The sequence below is a fragment of the Epargyreus clarus genome, unplaced genomic scaffold (assembly GCF_041222505.1).
Source record: "Epargyreus clarus isolate Ecla_fem2 unplaced genomic scaffold, WU_Ecla_fem_2.2 ptg000035l, whole genome shotgun sequence".
NCBI lineage: Eukaryota > Metazoa > Arthropoda > Insecta > Lepidoptera > Hesperiidae > Epargyreus > Epargyreus clarus.
Window position 1 is genome coordinate 6579710 of NW_027332240.1, and position 20278 is coordinate 6599987.

Below are 20278 nucleotides of genomic sequence, written 5' to 3' on the forward strand. Positions count from 1 at the left end.
GTATTAAGAGATGGTAGTAGGTTTAAGGTGGTGGTAAGTGGCCACTGCTGCCCATGGAGATATTCTACCTGAAACCGATCACATAAGCGTTACCACTGTCGATAACTAAGATGGTTGCCTTATGTGTAAGCCAGTCGTTGTATTATTTATCTGAATAATACACTAAGCCAATAAGAGGATGTAGGTACCTACTCGCATCAATAACTGTACAATGTATACCTATTTACATCTATAACATAAAAGTTTTTTAATATCCGCATAGGTCACAATTTTCTTTTAACTAAAACAATCTCAGGTTGTTCTAAAATCGATATCATGTAACAATGTAGCCTACTCTTGTAGAAACAACGAATTGATGCGTTTACAAATCTAAGGGAAGACAGGTTAAGGACAAAAGTTATCCAAAAGGTCGAATTGTTACAGGGCTACGAAAGGTGAAGGCAGTGTTGCCAGCTCCGTCAACTGATTTCCCTTTATCGCAATTCGGAAGCTTCTAAAATCAACATTTTCACCGTCAAAAAATCTGAAAACCTTTTTTAATGTTGATCAAAATCTGGCTTAATTTTTATGCTATTCCCTTGTATACGATAATACGATGATGAGATGATTCCTATCACTTTCCACCTGTATCCAAAATAATCCTTCTCCAACAATGAAAAGGGCCAAATCACCATAATCCGCCACCCATGCAAATGTGGATAACAAAACATTTTAAGTTAATTTCTTCATTCTTTCTAGAAGAAAATATCCGATATTCCATTTTTTTACCCCATAAAATGTTTCTCTCTCTTAAAATGTCTCCATTCTTTACCCAGAAATAGGCATTGTGTAAGGGGTGAGGAATTCCACCCCCACATATCGATCGACCCACCGCGCACAGAACCCGCGCCGCACGCCTTACTCCGTACGCCGAGCAGCCATTGTACAAAAGAATACCGTTTTAAAATGTGATAAACCCCAAAAACAACTCAATTTTCCCAAAAATATCTATCCGAAATAGATCAGTAATACGTTAAAACGTTTAAACGGTGGATAGTTTAACAATGACGAAATAAAATGGCTGCTCCAAACCAAAAGGTCAATCGTACAATAATGTAAAATTATCCTAGTGTAGTGTAACGAAGTCTTCCAAATAGTGTTAATTAAGAATCAATAAGTAAATTATTCAAATCGCGATTTATATAACTTAGCGTAGTAATAAAAATCGATGTCTTCCCATTACGTCAATTTCGGGATTGGTATACTATTTTAGAGTAATATTTTGATCTATTGATAATTGTTCGTGGATTACGGGTTTTGAAAGATATAAAAAGTAAGAAAGATGATTAATCTCGGCCGCTTCAAGATACCACCGCTGAAGAATGCCCTGGACGTCGCCATGCAGACGGTCAGGCAGCAAATGCCTGACAAGCCCGGCGCTCCATCACGGCCTCCGCAGAACGTCAGATTCGCCAACTTAGGTAAATATGATTAACATTAACTTAGTCTACTTATATCAGTTTTACTTAAATTCTAAGAAATACAAAAAGGGCCCCTCTCTTTACCCAAAAATAACTAAAATAAAATTCTGAAAAGCTTACATCGTTTACAATATTATTTTATTAAGAGTTATCGTTAAAATTAATTTTTTATCGTGACCCCAATAAATAAAATACTCGTTTCATGTCGTAATGAACATTTCATTTTGCGACTAGGCAGTTACATAGATGAATAAGACGATCTATGTATACTTTGGTAAATGTGCTTCAGAAATTAGGTAACTCTCTATTCCCCAGACAACATGGGTGAAAGCTGTGAGCTGTCCACTATGAACGAGACCACCTCTCCGACATACCAGTCAACTAACCCCACCAACCCGTTCCTGAGTGGAGAACTACAGGCTGAAGACTCCTTCACCAGCTACCAGAATACCTATCCTCAAGAAGATGGAGCTCCAAGGTATAAATGTCTTAAGGTTCCTTAACAAAATCAAAAACAGTTGAGATCAATTCACCAATTCGTTTTTTGCTGAATACAATTCAAGAACTTTACTACTTATTTTGAAATAAAGAGTTACAAAGGTTCATATAAATTACAGAACTCAGAGCATGCAGAGCGTTGATTTCTACGCTTCTTCAGAAGAAGGTGGTTTTGAAGAGGGTGGTGGCAAACCAGGCGCAAAGATCAACGAGTTTCAAGCTGCTTGGAACGTAACCAATGCTATCCAAGTAAGTCCTAGGAACCGACTAGGTTTTATATAACATTTCTGTTTTAATATTAAATATTGAATATTTTCTCAGGGCATGTTCGTCGTGTCCTTGCCGTTTGCTGTTCTCCAAGGAGGCTACTGGGCAATCGCTGCTATGATCGGCATCGCACACATCTGCTGCTATACCGGTAAAATCCTTGTCGAATGCCTGTATGAAGATGACCCTGTCTCCGGCCAACGGGTCCGCGTTCGTGACTCTTACGTAAGCATCGCCAAGGAATGCTTTGGCAGGAAGTACGGTGCCAGAGTTGTAAACATGGCGCAGATCATAGAACTCCTCATGACTTGTATTCTTTACGTCGTCGTATGCGGTGATCTCATGATTGGAACATTTCCCGACGGTTCCATCGACACTCGTTCTTGGATGATGCTGATTGGGATTTTCCTTCTGCCGTTGGCGTTCTTGAAATCATTGAAAAGCGTCAGTATGCTCTCGTTCTGGTGCACCATGAGTCACTTGATTATCAACGCAATTGTGCTTGGCTACTGCATCCTTTACATCGGCGACTGGGGCTGGTCGAAGGTCAAATGGAGCTTAGATTTTGAAAATTTCCCGATCAGTTTGGGCGTAATTGTATTCTCGTACACTTCGCAGATTTTCTTGCCTACACTTGAAGGAAATATGGAAGATCGGTCCAGATTCGAATGGATGTTGAATTGGTCACACATTGCAGCTGCAGCATTTAAGTCTATCTTCGGATATTTGTGCTTTTTGACCTTCCAAAATGATACTCAACAAGTCATTACGAACAATTTGCGTTCAGCTGGGTTTAAGGGTCTTGTTAATTTCTTCCTGGTCATTAAAGCTGTGCTAAGCTATCCGTTGCCGTATTACGCAGCCTGTGACTTGCTGGAACGTGCCCTTTTCAGGGGCAAACCGAAAACACTTTTCCCAACGATTTATGCTCTGGACGGCGAGTTGAAGGTTTGGGGTCTGGCTTGGCGACTTGGCGTGATAATGTTTACCATACTCATGGCGATCTTCATTCCCCATTTCGCAATACTCATGGGCTTTATTGGCAGCTTCACTGGCACCATGCTGAGTTTCATATGGCCCGCTTACTTCCATCTTAAGCTGAAAGGCAACCAGCTGGAAAGCACCACAATCGCTTACGACTACTTCATCATGGGTCTTGGTGTTCTCTTCGGTATAATTGGGATGTACGACTCTGGTTCGGCCCTCATAAAAGCTTTTAAGATAGGCCTGCCGTTCTAATTCAGTAGAGGTAGGTTATTGTTGAACTGTTTTTAGATTTATGGCTATCCTTTATTGATTGTCATTAGCACATTGCGATATACCTAAATGTTACCGCCAATTATCTAGTCAGATGTGATTATTAAATAAGTTAGGTCTCATAGATAAGACAATACTCAGTTATTGATATATTACTCATGTCTTCCAGTTCTCTATTGTATATGTATATAAAAATGTATTAAATTAGAGGTTTAATATTTACAAATTACGATAAGGTAATCCAATGTCTTCCATTCAGCGGATTTTTGAATTTGAATCTTCAACAACGAAGTCTTCCATAGGTATAGGCGATTACGTAATATTTTTGCTAAAAGTTAACTAAAAAGCAACATATTCGTGAATTTATCAAAATATATAACAATACAGAGATATTTTAAAATATTTGATATATATTTCTGCGTTATATTAATAACATTACGTACTAACGCAGAAATAAATATTTTATATTATTGAATCTATGAAATAAATGTTGGCAAACAGCCCAAATATATAATTCTTAATATTATAAGTATACATAATGACAATATTACTAAGGATTGATGTGTAGATGTTCATTAATTCGTATATTATATTTAAAACGTATTTAAATATATTACATTATACACTTGATGATTTTGAACGATTATTATTATTGTTATGTAATTATCTTAACAATTATATTATATTTCAAGTTTTCAAATAATAGAGCCCTCAAGCTAATGGCCTATGAAATTTGAAACAAACAAAAAAATGTTTTTGATCAGTGGTGTTGAGTGGGTTGGCTGCCAAGAGTTGAATTTGGGGAATATAGCTTACTATATATTAATTACTTATCTATACGCCGTCAAAAAAGGGCCTCTTGAAAGAAGTCTAAATACACGGCAGTGTAAATTAGCCCAAACGTGGAATCCAGTGGTTAGTTTATGCAAGTCACAAATAGTGCAAAGTACGGTGCGTAAGGATATTGTCAGTGTTGTGTGTCGTGATATGAAACCTAGAAAAGAAAAACGAACTAGACGTAGGGTAGATAGATTAATCTACCACTAGTACTTGTCAACGGTTTCTCCCCTCCACTTCAGTTTCGCCGTGACCACGATCCATGCAACTGGGTCGTAATATCGGCAATAAAAAACGCATATCGTGAGTACCCGTTACATAATAAAATGTCTCAATTCCGCGATAATTTTAGTCTAAAATCATACACGGCAGTGTATCAAGTCAAGTTCTAAAAAAAGAACTCACGACAATAGTGCTATAATTATAACACGAACTATTAAATACACTTGTGGATATTTTTGCTCGATAGGTATCTCACCAATCAATATATGCCGCTATTCAAAAAGTGCTGTCAGTAATAATAAATAAATGAAAATTTATTTGAACGCCATAATATATTATATACATTTTTGGTGAAGTTCAAATTAAACTGAGGACAGCACTGATCTCTATCGGCTTAAGGGAGAGCGAAAGGGGCGGTCTGCCCCGGACCCCCGATCCTGGGGGGCCTCCAAGTTGCTAAAAGAACGTCAGGACCAAATAATCACTGAAATGTATATCAGTCAGCGAAAAAAAAGGTCACCGAATCACTGGCGAATAATCTATGACATATTTGTAATTTTGTAAAATCAAATGATATGATTACACTGGGAGCCTCCAACAACCTTAATCCGCCACTGGCACTCTTCCGATCAAAGTTGATTTACAATTTTCTGAACAAATATACAAAAACAACCCTTACAATATTAATTTAATAAAATGTACCTAGTTTTATTAATTAATGCCATTTATTTTATATAAAAAATGATATTTTAAAAATAACGTTTAGTGACATTTTTAGTATGATCAATTTATTTTATAAGAAAACATATTATTTATGAAATCTATATCTTATCATTATTATCAATTTTATTGTTACACTTAACTTCCAGTTTAGTACCTAATTGTTGTTGATTATACTACTAAAATCGATTATACATGTTACTTAGAATTTTAAGGATATATCATATTATATCAGTAAGGTGGTCATGGAATTGCAATATTTTATTAATATATTTAGGTACTATGTATACCTACGGTTGGTACATAGTGGTTACGTAAAATGACTTAAAAAACTTGATCTAATACGGATATTTTTCTTTGACACTTTATTTTCGTTAAGAGCCCATAATATGTCTTCTATTCTAGTAGGCTACGAATTAAATATGTTGTTGTCTATTACTACATACCAACTTTAAAAAAAACTTTTAATGTGAAATTAATCGGATCGGATAAAATCATATCTTTAGATATGATTTTATCCGATCCGAATCTATGTACGCGAATCTATGTATCCGAATTTATGTACGCTTTGTTTTAACAAAGCGTACATAAATTATTGGTCTGATTAATTGTGTGTTTTATAGTACTTCAGTAGGTACATATCAACCAATCAGCGAGCAATTCTCTGCCCGAGGTTACAGCGAGAGTTGACAGGTTCATTTGTATGAAAAATAATTATCAATTAAATGCCCCATCGCTGATATACATGTTACACAATCTATATTTACGTCTAAAGCGTCCTTCTTGCTAGAGTAACGTTGTAATGTAATACTCAAAATGAATACACAAATTGTAACATTACAAAATTGCTTCATTATCCTCGATTAGTTATGAAGAACAAAATCCGTTATAATTCGTCTCCATGCTATATTTTGAGGAACTTGGTGCCAATTTTACGTAATCAACTGTAAAATCCGTAATTATTGTTCTCTATGCTTCTAAATTTTGAGAAACTTGACGCAAGTTTTACGTAACCATGTGTACCAACTTTTCAAAATGTCTTCCATTTTCAGGGCTTCCAAACCTAGTCGTAAATGAGTGAACGCTTTGAAACGTTAATGAGTTAGTGTTTTGTTGAAAATGCTTAATAAATATGTATTTAGAGTTGTATTCGAGTGCAATAATGTTTTATAAATATATCAATACGCGTGTATTGTGATCAAATGAATTCTAGGTGTGTATTTTAAAGAATATAAAATGTTATTCCAAATGTTTGTTTTAATTATTCCTTATTTTCATTAATTATTTGTTTAGTTGTTGAACATGAATATTTACGAACTATACTTTAAATAGGTACTTATTTAATTTTGTAAAGATATTTTAAATTACAAATTTCACTTATGAATTTCTATAATAAAATTACAGTTTTTTTTAATTAAGAGTAATTTATATTGTAGATGTAATAGAAGTTTGAAGGTCCCCTAACCCTGAAGGGTTGGGAACCCTTTGTGGTTTGACTCCGGCGGCACCACCGCCACACTTATGTCTGCTTCATAGCAGTGTTGAGCGCTGCTGTGTTCTGGTTTGAAGGGTGTGGTAAGGGAGACATACTTTTCCGAGGCGTTCCAGCTTAGTCTTCAGGGGTAGAGGCGCATCTATGGCCGAACTCAGGTAGGCATATCTAATCCTATCTGGGGTTGATTATAGATGTCCATGGGTGGCAGTAGCCACTTACCATCAGGTGGACTGCATGCTCGTCTGCTATTCCTATATTATAAAAAAAATATATTAATATGAAAATTAAGAACGCTTAGCAAAAATAAAAAAATATATTATTTTAACACGATATCCAGAAAATTATATAACTAAAACGTTTTTGTAAACAAAACCGAACCTAAAGGCTAGTTCACAGCTAAAATTACAATCTTACGATAAGCTCTTGCCTAATGGCAACGCGACTAATTGACTAATTCATTATTTGACTAATTGGTCACGCGGCGCGATGCCTTTGTTCCGGCGCCATGGTGGTACGATGGAGGGCTACATTCGGGCATGCGTGCTACTTCTGCTATGTGTCGCGTGGGTACGGATAACGGTAAGTATTGGTAAGCTAAAATGTATTTTAAGACCTTGACGAACGATAGAAATATATTTAGAGGTAAGTATGTTATTTATAAAAAATGTAATGCAAAATGTACCCTTACCATGAGTTTTTACGTGTCGACAAATATAACAAGTTCCGACATAATCCGCTAGGGGCGCTGATTGGAAATAGTATGAGCCAATACGTAAACAAATACCAAAACAGTCATATTTGTCGACAAGTAAAAACTCATGGTAAAGCTACTGAACGTCAACCGTAGATCCAAGTTGCAGTGTTCTACACAGATGCTACGCCGTGTCTACGCGCTACGCTCATTGCGTCTAATTCTAGAGAGTTATTGCTCTACACACCAGGATATTTGAATATCACTTGATGACACTTTTTTTACACAAAGAATTTCGAAGATTTACAAATTGAATTTCTTTGCTTGATTATTACTATATACCGTTAGTGAGAATAAAGAAAGCTGCTCAATAATGGGCATGATGACAAATTTTGAACTCCCCTTCTATAATGTAGGTACATATCTACTGATTCCAAAAATAGTATTATTTCGGCAATAAATTCAGTATTAACGGAAATAATAGCATGTTTAAAAAAAAATTTGAACTAAGCGCTAAAACGCTCACGGGTGTCATGGCGTCCACGAGTGACGTCACGCTTCAATATCCCATAGAAAAGTTTAAGCAATACGGGGACACGCCAAAAAAAATGACGTCATTTCGCCCCGATTAGCGTTTTAGACAAGATGGCCGACTGCATTATTTTATACTTTTATTTTATTGAAAATATAATGAATACTAAAGTTTTTATTAAAACTGGGCTATTTTTGAGAATGCTTTCAACATATTGTTTTAAGTATGTAAATCATTTGTTCTTCGATTTTTTAATACTGTCATCATGCCCATTATAATGCTTCAAATTCAAGATAATAATTGTCGTATATCGTATCTCACAATCATACGTAATGTTTCACATTATCAAGAAGAATCCATGGAGTCGTGAACTTTATCTCCTATCATTTTTAAAATAATAAAAACCCTAATGTTTTTCGTTAATAATATAGATACCACTTATTTTTAATACATTACATATTTTCATGTTAATTAATTTAAAGACGACACATTGTCACCAGTCGCCATACAACATCAGAACTCATCCGTGCTGTATAGGACCAAACGAGAACCTGACTTTGGCGATGATCATCGACGCCTTCGAGATATACGGTCATGACCCCACGGACAAGCTGGACAACCTCTGGCTGTATCAGAACGAGATGTTGAGGATTAAGACTGCTGAAGACCAGGTAACGTCAACAAATTCATCATTAACCGATAATTATCAGAATATTGGGAACTGGCAGGCGCGACCGCAGTTTTAAATGTTTTCACAGGTGTAATTTGGTTAAATTAGACAACGTTTTTCTAACGTATATATTAGTACTTATTGTAATGTCTGGTATATACTCTGGGCTACCCACGCGACAGAGCGGAATCCATGCAGGGTTTTCCCACGACAAAAAACTGCCCAAGTGCGAATCGGACTCGAAGGATTGGGGGGGTCATGATCCCTGTGACTCCCCGCCCCGCCCCCAAGGTATTAAGCTGAAGTGTTTCAAAAATGTGAGTCTACTTTACCATACTCCTCAAACCAAAACACAGAAGCGATGAATCCATAGCAGACATCGGTCCATCGATGGTTCACCTACATACATGTAAGAGTTCTACCACCTTTAAAATTATAGGTAGGAGTGTGTGATTATTGACGCTTACATACAATGTTTTTTTTTATAATAGGTAGGAGTAGCAGACGAGCATGCATGCCACCTGATCGTAAATGACTACTGCCGCCCATGGACATCTGTATTCAACCCCAAATAGGATTAGTTATTCCTACCTGAGGTCGGTCACAGATTGCCTCGGAAAAGTATGTTTCTTACCACACCCTTCAAACCAGGACACAGCAGTGTTAAACGTTGCTGTTATGAGACTTATATCTATAGGTGTGGCGATGGTGCCGGCAGACTCGAACCACGAAGTGTTCTACCACCTTCACCGTGTCATAAGAATATACTATATAACAATTTATGTATATCTATGGCTTCCAGTATATGATCAACGAACGAGTTCACATAGCCACGGATCACCTGGGCAGATTTATAAAGCTACACATTCAAGAATTAAAGGTATGATTTTATACCATCCTTCGATCAAAATGTTCAAAGTTATATCAAATAATGACAAATTACTATGGTACTCAAAATTACTACTTAAGCAAAGGGTGTCCTTGATATTTCCAAGATCGGACACCCAAATAATTCCTAATATTACTTATTTGGAAGTTTAAAGTACCAGATTTTCTTAGTTATGTCCCGTATACCAACCAAGAATTTCATGTCTTGTACTTAAAAAAATATAACAATTTACTTAAATTTCTTATTATTTCCTTTATCATGCTGCAAAGCATATAGTTTAGCAACATATTAATTAAGCATTGTCTTCCAAAGGTACTACTTATCACTCTTGACGACGTTCTGGATAATATGCTAACGATGTATGAGAATCATAACTCTATTGCCGCTGAGAGGAAGGCAACTTACACCGGAGGTCCAGTCCCGATGGAGTTCTACATTAGTCAAGGTACCGTGTTCGCATATTTTCTACTAGTTTTTGCCCGCGGCTTCGCCCCCGTTTAAAAGAAAATAATATAACATACTAACATACATAAAACTGAATTCGTACCTTCAACTTTGCTAAAGATCATCACTTGATCAAATGCATAGTTACGATAGATTAAATCCTTACTAATATCGATTAAAATAATCGATGTCATGGGTCCAAAAGATCGATTCTCCGATTAATAGATCTTAGATCGCCATCCCTAGTTCCCGTGGGATTTCCGGGATAAAAACTATTCTATGTCCTTTCTCGGGTCTCAGACTATCTTTGTACAAAATTTCATTAAAATCGGTTCAGTGGTTTGGGCGTGAAGAAGAGACAACCAGACAGACAGACAGTCAGACAGACAGACAGATAGAGTTACTTTCGGATTTATAATATTAGTAAGGAATAGTAAGGAATAAGGATGAAATTGGAGTAACAAACCCGCATGCATTGTAAAGTCAGCTCCAGAAGCAGATGCTCATGATGATAGATGAACTAAAGCGTCAAAAGTAACAAACACCGATATGTCCAAAAATAGCTTAGCTTGATTAATTTTTCGCTTTTCATCTAATTATGATGCTAGTGGTTTGGTAGCTACTTATAAACGCTTAGGTGACTTTTTTTAAATTTTGATCTGTTCATCTACTACTGGAGTAAGGGAAGTAAGTAATCACGGAAATTATATTAATTCCAAAGTTCGGCCACAGATACCGAATGGCTTACGCAACACTGCTTTTATGACGTCAATGAAAATTTTCAAAGTACAGAATAAAAATGGCATGTAATAATTTAATACCACTTAACTTTTTTAATTTTATTTTTTGTTTTTCTAAATTTTACAATTTGACATGATTGCACACCATTGTAATGGTAGAATGTACGAAGTTCTCTTGCTGTAACTATCTTTGTGTACTACATTCTTGCAATAAATAAATTTCATTTCATTTCATTACCTTGAGAAGTAAGTAGTAAGTCGTCGTCTACCTTACAACGTTTTCCAAAACAGAAGACATCAGTTTTAATACTGCTCTTAATGGGGCAGTAATAGGTACTATTAACAGTTACATAGTTGTAATAGCCACCGAATTTAAATCTTATACCAGACACACTGTAGGTACCTACTTTACTTTGTAGTATAAGATAGTTTATAATATGGTTAATAAGATTAATACGTATTGAACGTAATATCTAAATAATAAATAACTTCCAGAATTCTACTGCGGCAAGAACGTCTACCTCTTCTTTTCGGAACTCTACAGCGATATCTACAACATGGGGAGAGGCATAGCGCCGTACTGCAAGGATAGATCCTTCGTCTTCCTAGGTTTCCTACACTACCACGATGAACAGAAGTACTACCTCATGGACGATCCGAGCATTTCATTCCCAATGGATAATTATATGCATGGATTGGAATGCCACGTCGGCATTTGTATTTTTAGGTGAGCAACTTACATCTATTTCCCTGATAGGTATTATAACAATGAATATAGTAGTACCTAGACCATAAATATGTAGTGTCATATAAGTAATTAACGACAGAATGATATACTATGACGTCATGAGTAAATTCAATAACAGATGATGCTGTCCTTTTTTGAGAAATTAAATTTATTGTATTTTTCAGAGCTGAATTTTATGTTAATACATTTTCGGATTTTAACACAATAATTATAAATAATGAAAGCAATCATTTTAATTAATGAAAGCAATAATTTAAAATAAATTAGACTTGAACAATATTTACTTACCTAATATCATTCGCTACTCGAATTCAAAAACTCAAGCTAAGATTCTATGTATAACCTTTTTCATAAGTTAGTTATTTAAATAACGTTTTAGTTAAATCACAAAGAAGGCAAAATAACGTAAAACATATTTCTTGCAATTGTTCGAAGGTTTCCATTCAAAAAGATGCTGCAGCGCGAAAGAGACGTCTCAACTCTACCGAAGGCGATAGTAAAGTGCGGCCTCGTGATGTACAAACTACCCCCACTCACCGCTACCTCCTGTATCATTGCCTCTGGCTCTTTTATTCTAGATTTTAATATACAGGGCCTGAGATATCGACATCATGATTTTCTTTTGGTAAGATTTTTCTACCATTAACATAGTGTGTATGTCACGGTAATTATGAATGTGGCGACTTTCTACAACTCGTCAACAGATGGCGCTACTAGTATTTCTGAATCACGCTATTGAAGTTTTCGGAACTTGCACAAGCTTGAAAGTTTTGAACTAAAACTATAGCATTACGGTCGCGTCCCAAAAATGTTGCCTTAGTCTGGTGAGAGATGTCATATTGCTAAAATAGATAAGAAAATCGTAATTGTGGTTTTTAAAACCGGTCAAACATGAACTGTTGTTTCTTATTTCAGACGATACCAAACGGTAACACCTACTACACAAAAGAGAAAAACACGCCGTTGGTATGCGACCACCACGTGTGTGAGTGGAACTATACTAATCATTATGGGGGTAAGTGCATGTACCTACGTATTTATGGTCAAAATTTAATTAGGGTGTCCAATGACACTGCATTTATATATGTGCAATCTTAGGGATAACCTACGATAATCCAAAATACACAAATTTATAGAACTCAAATTTCTTCATTTTGGCTATTACTTGGGCACTGTTTGGATGTCTGTCCCTTCCTATGAAACCCCATATCTGGGAGAGTCCTGGAGCATACTTTACCATCCTGCTCCGATACAGATTAGTACCACCCAGTATACCTCCGATAACTTTTAACTACTACTCGTATACGACGTTTATAACGCGAACCTGTTTAACGTGCTTAGCTCGAATAAACGCATGATATTTAGTCACTAACGGTAACCCATCCTACTCCCGACCTAACGTCTCGCCAATTATTTTTCACAGGTCCATTCTTAGTGCCCGGTGACCCTGGCACGGGTATAGATCCCGTACCGCCGTATATCGAGCCAACACCCAAACCAGACCCAGAAGATGACAACATAACTGTACCTTGTAAGATATTATTATAAACTATGACATGTCTAGCGGATTTTGTTTTATCATTTTTTGTTCTTTATGTGAGAGGTGAGCGCTACATCTTATGTAATTGTCGCCTAAGATGTAGTTACTTAAACAATAGTACTTTTAGTAATAGTTTCATTTAGTAACGAAAATATTTCAGACTAGCTGATATCTGACAGTCTTTCTTCATAATAAGAACGTAGTAGATAATTATTAGATACTTATTAACTAACTTAAGCAGTGATAGCCTAGTGGTTAAGAAACATCGTGAGGAAACCTGCATACCTGAGAGATATATAAAAAAAAACTGAAAGGTATGTGAAGTCTACCAATATGCACTTGGCCAGCGCGGTGGACTATGTCCTAATCCTTCTCATTATTAGAAGAGACCCGTGCCCAGCAGTGGGACAATAATGGGTTGTTGATGATGATGATTGATGATATTAACTAATTCCCTTCTCGCTTCCTACTGCTGACGATTATTTTCCCACAACGGAAGGTCCAAAAACTTCTACACACTGTTCTAGTGTCGATAGGTAGAATTGTATTCTTGTATGTATTGTATTGAATTCTACGGCTCGAAGGACCATTTTATTTTAGTCCAAGATTACAAAAATATGCGTTATAGCACAATAGAAAAATATAGTTTTTGACAGACTGAACAATTTCAACTATATCAATATTATAATATGTAATCCGTTCTTCCAGATATCCTGGATGGTTGTTTGTTCATGTACCCGCCAAACTACGGCTCAATCGCGGGTAAGAGCTACCTGGATACAGTGGAGCTACATGACGACAGGTTCACGTGTAACGCCGCGGGCGGGAACAAGGTAACATTGTGAATGACTTTTAAATTTAGTTAAGAGTTTAAAACTTTTTCAACAATATTTTACTAGGATTGTAAAACTTTGAAATTAGTCCTTATTTCATTCTGAAATAAGTTCTAAGACGCTACAGACTAAATCTTAAAAATGGTATTGTCACAGACATAAATAAATAGGCATACCTAATATTAATACCTTTTCGCCAATTTTAGATTTATAAAAAATATTCGAAAATCTCTGATCTCAATTCTCATTAATGTTTCCCTTGCTTATCAAATCGATCCCGCAATCGAATCTACTTCAGATAAAGTTTAATTTTATAACAGCTGCGTTGCCTTGTTTATATTTTCCTTTCGTTATCAAAAATTAGAGAAAAAGGATGGATGAAAAACCAAGTTTTCCTTTCGGGATATACCTACAATACAAAATTTTGTATAACTTATCTATAACTAAATTGCCTATTTCATAGGTACTCCTTTTTTCATCGTATTCACAAAAGAATTACAGGTTCTTAATTAGATTGTATTTTTCAAACAGGGTCTCTACTGGTACCCGCAATGGATGGGCGCCATGCCTCACCACCCCTACCCCTCGCTAGTGGAAGAGAAGGGCGCCTTCGAACCCCCCGGATCTTTCTACCCTCACCAGAACTACGACGTTGCCGAGGATGATAATGATAATTTAGATTAAGGGTTTATTAAAATGTATAATATAGATTTATATTAAATATCATGTATTTATAGTATTTGTATCTATTACTCCTTTTTAGGGTTCCGTACAAAGGATAATAATTATAGTTTAAGAACTAAAAACCACGCTAAAACCGTACAAGGGAAATCGTTAATCCTGACGATCCTGATTACACAAAATTAGAATTGGACAAAATTATTAAAATCATGTATTGTCGTCGTTGGTTCTTGATAAGTATTCAAAATTTTAAATTAATTGGATCGTTCAAAGTGGGTAAAAATCGAGTTCAAAGATTCCGTTACATACATACAGGTCAATCTAATAAAAGAGTGTTAAAAACGAAACCTCCACTGTCTGCCCGTGGGCTCTATCTCTTGAAACATAATAGATAGAAACTTATGTACTGTACTGTGGCCAGTATAACAACAAATACTAAAAGTAAAAATATCTTGAAAATTATTGGAGGTAGTCTTACAAGAACCCGCATTTCTTCGGCTATTATTGCAACTATTGAAACAGAATAGATACAGTTCAAATTTTCACAATGGATTTACTTCTATGGCCCCTATGATAACAAATAATAAAACAAAAAATAAATAAATGAAAATTTGGTGCTACGGAACCATCCGTGCCGTTTGACTCGTACTTGGCGAAATCTTTTCTGTATACGTGTCCATTTCCGTCTGTTTTTTTATATTTTTATTTGTGAATTTTCGATGGAAAGTTTTTATGGGCCTTTATGTACCCTATTCTTCTTTTATAACTTATTTAGCTGTAAGTTTCCCAAAAAAATAAAACAAATAAAATATTTTTGTATCAAGAATTTTATTTCACACATTAGCATGACATTAAAATGTAAAACGTTTTCAATTAAAGTCCCACAATAATTCTTGGACTGTTATCTTTCTTCTTTCTCCAATATAAATGAGTTATAACTCGCTTCATTGCCACAAATTAGTATATCACATATGAACTTACACACCTAAATCTAAAAGTAGTATCTACCAACATTCACAATGTAGTTGACACTGAAATATACCACATTATGTTTCGACTTCACTTGTGCTTAGCTGAGGAATATAATTGTTATCGTATTGACAATAGGGGATTAAGGGAAGGCACCTCCAAATCCCCTTGTAGGCATTTGTAAGTTTGCAAAATAAGGTCAACTTCCGAGACTTGAGGCCTTATACAACATATCTATCCCGGGTAGTAGCGTAACTATAGAGGCAGGACTAGCAAAATGCCACGGGCCCCCGACCTGACGGGGCCCCTGGCCCGAGAGGCCGCGGGCTCAAACGTAAGCAAAGAAGTATGTATAATCCGCGGAAAGTTCATAAAAAAGGGTCGCTTAGACGAAACAATCACGAAAGTATTCGTGATCGAAAATTTCTTAGGGCTCCATGCAATAAATTTACTGTAGATCTCTGGTATTGTTACGCCACTGGCCCCGGGCCTCTAACGAGCTTAGTCTCTGGATATAGGCATATACTGATACACAGATTTCGACACCTCTGGCGAATAATCCAGTTTCGGTTGTTTGCCATGTTATTTAATTTTCAGAACCTCGGTGATATTACAATTGACATTTTTCAGATTTTTTCTCTTGATTTTCAAAAAGTTATGAAAAATTACGCGTCAACATAGTCATCGTCATCAACCTATTATTGTCCTAGTGCCGGGCACGGGTCTCCTCTAAGAGTGAGAAGCCATTAGTTAAAGAAAAAAAAGAATTATTAGTTAAAGAAGAAGAAGTGAGTTAGGCCATAGTCCGGATTACCGGATTATTAGAAGGTTTCAATTTATTAATTGCTGAAATAATATCTGTAAGTGTACACTTTAAAAGTAATCTTCACTTAAAATATAATTTATTTGAGCTGAGCATATCGTTTTACCGTCACACTGTTATGTCCTAAAATATTTACACATCAAAAAACAGTGATTATATCAATTATAGATAACTTTCCAAAAACCTTGCCTCAACCGTACTACCCCTTGGAAACACGAAAAACGATGGTGTGCCTGCCTTCAGTTCAAAATACTTAGCGACTAACAATTCACCCAGATTCTTCGACGGATCTATTATGTGTGGCATTTTGTCGTGTCCCTCGAAGTAAACATTTATCGAGTTGCAGCTGTATTTGTCATTTTTATCCCACGGAGCCGGAAACACTTGTTCAAGTTGATATAATAGAGGCACATTTTCTGGGCAAGCTCTTATGAAATCTGTCATTTGATACTCGGGATATAAGAACAGCACCGGCCACTTCAAGATGCCATCTTCTATATGTACTATTGCATCCTGTGCCCCTGGTAACGTTGGCTCCAACTTTCCTAAATCAATATCAAGCTTACCATCACATTTAGATATCTTTATACCCCGCTGAACTATCGCTTTGATTACACCTTCCCTCTGTTCATTTTTATTCTTATCGTCTCTATCTTTCTTCCTCTGATCTCTTAACTGGATCTTTTGTCTCTTTCTGGCCATATTGAGAAGATCGACAACTTCCTTATTGTCTGGTTGTTCTTCATATAGTATCTGACAATGGGCAATACATGTATCGTACTTAGCTATTTCAAATGCCGACTTAGCAGCCCTGAGTCTCGCTTTAATATGCTTTGGATTGAAGGATAAAGCCCTCTCACTGTCGAATAGTGCTGTTCGGTAATTCTTTAAAAACCAGTTGCAGGCTGCCCGGTTGTTGTATAAGCTTGCATTCATTTCCGCATCATCACATTTTGCCTTGATTCCTTCGGTATATCTGTGAATCATTATTGGTCTAAGTACCCTCTGTAATTTGAGTCCAGCGGCAACATCTTATATCTTACGTTACACTTATATCTGCCTGATAACAACAGGATTAATGGCTGCTGTGTTCTGGTTTGAAGGATTTGGTAAGGGGGACATACTTATCCTATGCATTCAACTTTAGTACTCAAGAGTAACCTTGCATTTATGGGTAATCTTAGATAAGAATCTAATCTTATCTGGGATTGATTACAGTTGTCCATAGGGCAAAAGCCATTTACTATCGAGTGCAGGTTCGTCTGCTACTCTTATATTATGAAAAAAAACTAAATTCATAATTGTGACATCTGCCTGGTCGGCGATCGAATCCGAAACCCTCTGTGCTTCACACCAGTATGATGATCGCTCCTCCACTCGGTTCATCAAAAAATTTACTGTAAAAACACTAAGACCAACTTACCCAAGTATAGCCAATCTATAGTTTTTATGCTTAAAATTAAAGTTTCCATCCTCCTTGTAGCTCGTAGCTAGCTCCAATGGGGTATTCTCCTCAGGGTCATATTTCAGCTTCGCCAGACCCTCGGCGAGTGGAGACATCTCATCACCTTCTGGTACGCTCTTCATGAAGAATGGGTGTTTGTCCATTTCTTCCTAAAATTAGAATATGAGATTTATGTTATTTAGGTAAGCGGAAAGTTTCAATGTTGATAGAATTCATACAGTCCACCTTTTTTTATAATAGCAGTAGCACACAAGCTTGCAGTCAACCTGATGGTAAGGGGCCAGTGCCACTCATGGACACCTATAATCAACCCCAGATAGAATCAAAGTTCTTAACGAGGTTGGCAGTATAAAGTCCACTACTCACTGATAAAATATGTTTACTGTTTTGAAAATTCGCACAATATTGATATTTAAGGTTATCTAACAGAAAAAGCTATTTGATATTTTGTGCGACATATACAATTATTAAATTGTAAAAAATATATTACTTAAAGCCAATTTATATAAAGTTTATATGTATAGTACCTTACCTCCCATCGGTCCTCCGGCCACCCTTCAGTATACCGCTTACGTTCTAAACTGTTGATAAAATCATCAAGTTCTTTATCCAATTTCTCACATAGTTGTAACCTTTCTTCTTCCGTCATGGGTTTTTTTGCATCTTCTTTTGCTTCCGACATTATTATGTAGAGCTCTATCTATATTTTTTATTCAAAAATACACAACAACACAAAATCACAAAACATGCACGTGAAAGGATAATATTTCGAATTCTCAATCTGTGAAATGTCAATTGTGAATTGGCATTGACGTCTCATAGACTCATAGACAACGTATTCTTTTGTGGCCTTGACTTACAGTTTTTAGGCCAAATAATTATATATTTTAATGTAATAAATTAATACTGAGTAGTCAATCAATTTTATCCATTTATTGCTTTTAGATAATATTTTCTTCTGTCTTCTGTATTTATTTTACTTTTCAATAATCATATTATTATCATATTTCAAAATATTAGTTGGTGCTCTTGCACTGGTGAACGGAGCATACGTCCGTGTATCTGACGCGGGCCTGGACCTAGCCATCCTCTTGACGCATGACTTGCGATATTGCATTCATCCGATTTTTGAGATATAAGCCTGAATAAGCACACAACATACTCTACGGTCTTCATATTAAAACGAAATAAATGAAAGTTAAAGAATATAGCTTTATTATAGCGAAATAAAAATTCACATTAAAATGTTATTATTCCAATAATTAATGTAAGTGCATTTTGCACACTCGCGTCTTTGAAAGTATTCAGGATACTGGGCCTTCTCCAGCGGATGCCAATAGTCTAGGATCCAATCAGGTGGTGTCACAATCCGCTCGTGAGCCACACCACCTACCGATTGAGGAACTGAAAATTAAAAATTAATTTGAAATTCAAAAACCTACTAAATACAATAATACAATTTTTAAAATAATATTATAAAACAAGATTAAACAGACACCAAATAAATAGGTTTTGTAGGCACCAAGAAATAGGTTAGGCGGTGGTGCTGCCAGACTCGAACCACAAAGAGTTCTGCCACCTTCAATACAAAATTAATATATTTAAATATAAAAATTAATAACATTTTATTGGCATTGGATGCCTCTGCCTAGATAGTTCATACTCCCCCATCCACAACAATCGGCGCTGATCTTTAGGGTCGCAGACGCACTTATTATTGTCGAACTCGCTCCTTAAAATAACTCGATGGTAACGAATAAGTTGCCTAAAAACAAAATTTAGATAAGACGTAAGGACATACGATTATATTTAAATAAGCTCTAGCTCTAATCGAGGGTCCTGTATACGTCACTATACTTTATGGTCCAAGATCGAATCCTACATACCTCGGATTTTTCAAAGTTACTAGCATATTAGAAATTAAATATCACTTGCTACATCGTTGAAGGAAAACAACGCGAAAAAGCCTGCCTGAAACTTCTCAAAGATGTGTGAAGTCCGTGAAGTGAAGTATCCAACTCTAAAAAGAGAACTATGCTCAGCAGGAAGCAGGGCCCAGAAGGCATGCCAGGCAATAACAGGGTTACAACGAATTTATAGAACATAGAAGACAAGAGCAAAAGAGAATAATAAAAACGATTTGTGCAAACTTAAACCTTATTCCTCCTACGTACTATCGGCTACCAGCGGTTATGATTAACCGTGCACTTTTGAGTTTAGTATACCTTTTTTTTAATTATCAGTTGCTTAAAAGGTGCTTGTTGTTGCTTTCGGTGAAGGAAAACATCGTGAGGAAACTTGCATACCTGAGAGATTTATATAAAAAAAATCTCAAAGGTATGTGAAGTCTACCAATACGCAATTGGCCACCGTGGTGGACTATGGCCTAATCACAGATTATTATTATATACAAGGTAGGCCTAATCCTTCTCATTTTGAAAGGAGATCCGTGCCCAGCAGTGTGACAATAATGGGTTCATGACGAAAATCGCTTGTT

At 36.1% G+C, this 20278-nt stretch overlaps 3 protein-coding genes across 4 annotated transcripts; 2 read left to right on the plus strand and 1 right to left on the minus strand.

Annotated features, from left to right (window-relative positions):
- Positions 1-853: 853 nt before the first annotated feature.
- VGAT (vesicular GABA transporter) lies at positions 854-4287 on the plus strand. The gene is made up of 4 exons (XM_073092142.1): positions 854-1460; positions 1776-1938; positions 2078-2207; positions 2280-4287. The coding sequence occupies exons 1-4, from the start codon at positions 1322-1324 to the stop codon at positions 3462-3464; spliced, it is 1617 nt and encodes a 538-aa protein (XP_072948243.1). The 5' UTR covers positions 854-1321; the 3' UTR covers positions 3465-4287.
- Positions 4288-7107: 2820 nt separating this feature from the next.
- On the plus strand, positions 7108-14661 carry LOC140756390 (uncharacterized). Its single transcript, XM_073091865.1, has 10 exons — positions 7108-7335; positions 8480-8650; positions 9452-9529; positions 9851-9983; positions 11218-11449; positions 11906-12095; positions 12386-12485; positions 12894-13001; positions 13719-13843; positions 14375-14661. Exons 1-10 carry the CDS (start codon positions 7243-7245, stop codon positions 14525-14527), a joined length of 1383 nt encoding a protein of 460 aa, XP_072947966.1. The 5' UTR covers positions 7108-7242; the 3' UTR covers positions 14528-14661.
- Positions 14662-15333: 672 nt separating this feature from the next.
- Positions 15334-18569, minus strand: Dpit47 (DNA polymerase interacting tpr containing protein of 47kD). 2 transcript variants are annotated; one of them, XM_073091863.1, is made up of 3 exons: positions 18314-18569; positions 17740-17930; positions 15334-17292 (listed from the first exon to the last, which is right to left on the minus strand). In XM_073091863.1, the coding sequence occupies exons 1-3, from the start codon at positions 18461-18463 to the stop codon at positions 16479-16481; spliced, it is 1155 nt and encodes a 384-aa protein (XP_072947964.1). In that variant the 5' UTR covers positions 18464-18569; the 3' UTR covers positions 15334-16478. The 2 variants fall into 2 exon arrangements, with proteins under 2 accessions (XP_072947964.1, XP_072947965.1); XM_073091864.1 differs by having other exon boundaries at positions 18309-18448.
- Between the last annotated feature and the right edge of the window lie 1709 nt (positions 18570-20278).

Excerpts from the sequence above, each read along its gene's own strand:
- Dpit47 (XM_073091863.1), bottom strand. The coding sequence starts at position 18,463 with ATGTCGGAAGCAAAAGAAGATGCAAAAAAACCCATGACGGAAGAAGAA. Across the intron at positions 17,931-18,313 it reads GGCCGGAGGACCGATGGGAG|GAAGAAATGGACAAACACCC; the intron begins GTAAGGTACTAT and ends TTCTAATTTTAG. Across the intron at positions 17,293-17,739 it reads TATAGATTGGCTATACTTGG|ATATACCGAAGGAATCAAGG; the intron begins GTAAGTTGGTCT and ends AATGATTCACAG.
- LOC140756390 (XM_073091865.1), top strand. The coding sequence starts at position 7,243 with ATGCCTTTGTTCCGGCGCCATGGTGGTACGATGGAGGGCTACATTCGG. Across the intron at positions 9,530-9,850 it reads TACACATTCAAGAATTAAAG|GTACTACTTATCACTCTTGA; the intron begins GTATGATTTTAT and ends TGTCTTCCAAAG. Across the intron at positions 12,096-12,385 it reads GACATCATGATTTTCTTTTG|ACGATACCAAACGGTAACAC; the intron begins GTAAGATTTTTC and ends TTCTTATTTCAG.
- VGAT (XM_073092142.1), top strand. The coding sequence starts at position 1,322 with ATGATTAATCTCGGCCGCTTCAAGATACCACCGCTGAAGAATGCCCTG. Across the intron at positions 1,461-1,775 it reads CGTCAGATTCGCCAACTTAG|ACAACATGGGTGAAAGCTGT; the intron begins GTAAATATGATT and ends TCTATTCCCCAG. Across the intron at positions 1,939-2,077 it reads CAAGAAGATGGAGCTCCAAG|AACTCAGAGCATGCAGAGCG; the intron begins GTATAAATGTCT and ends TATAAATTACAG.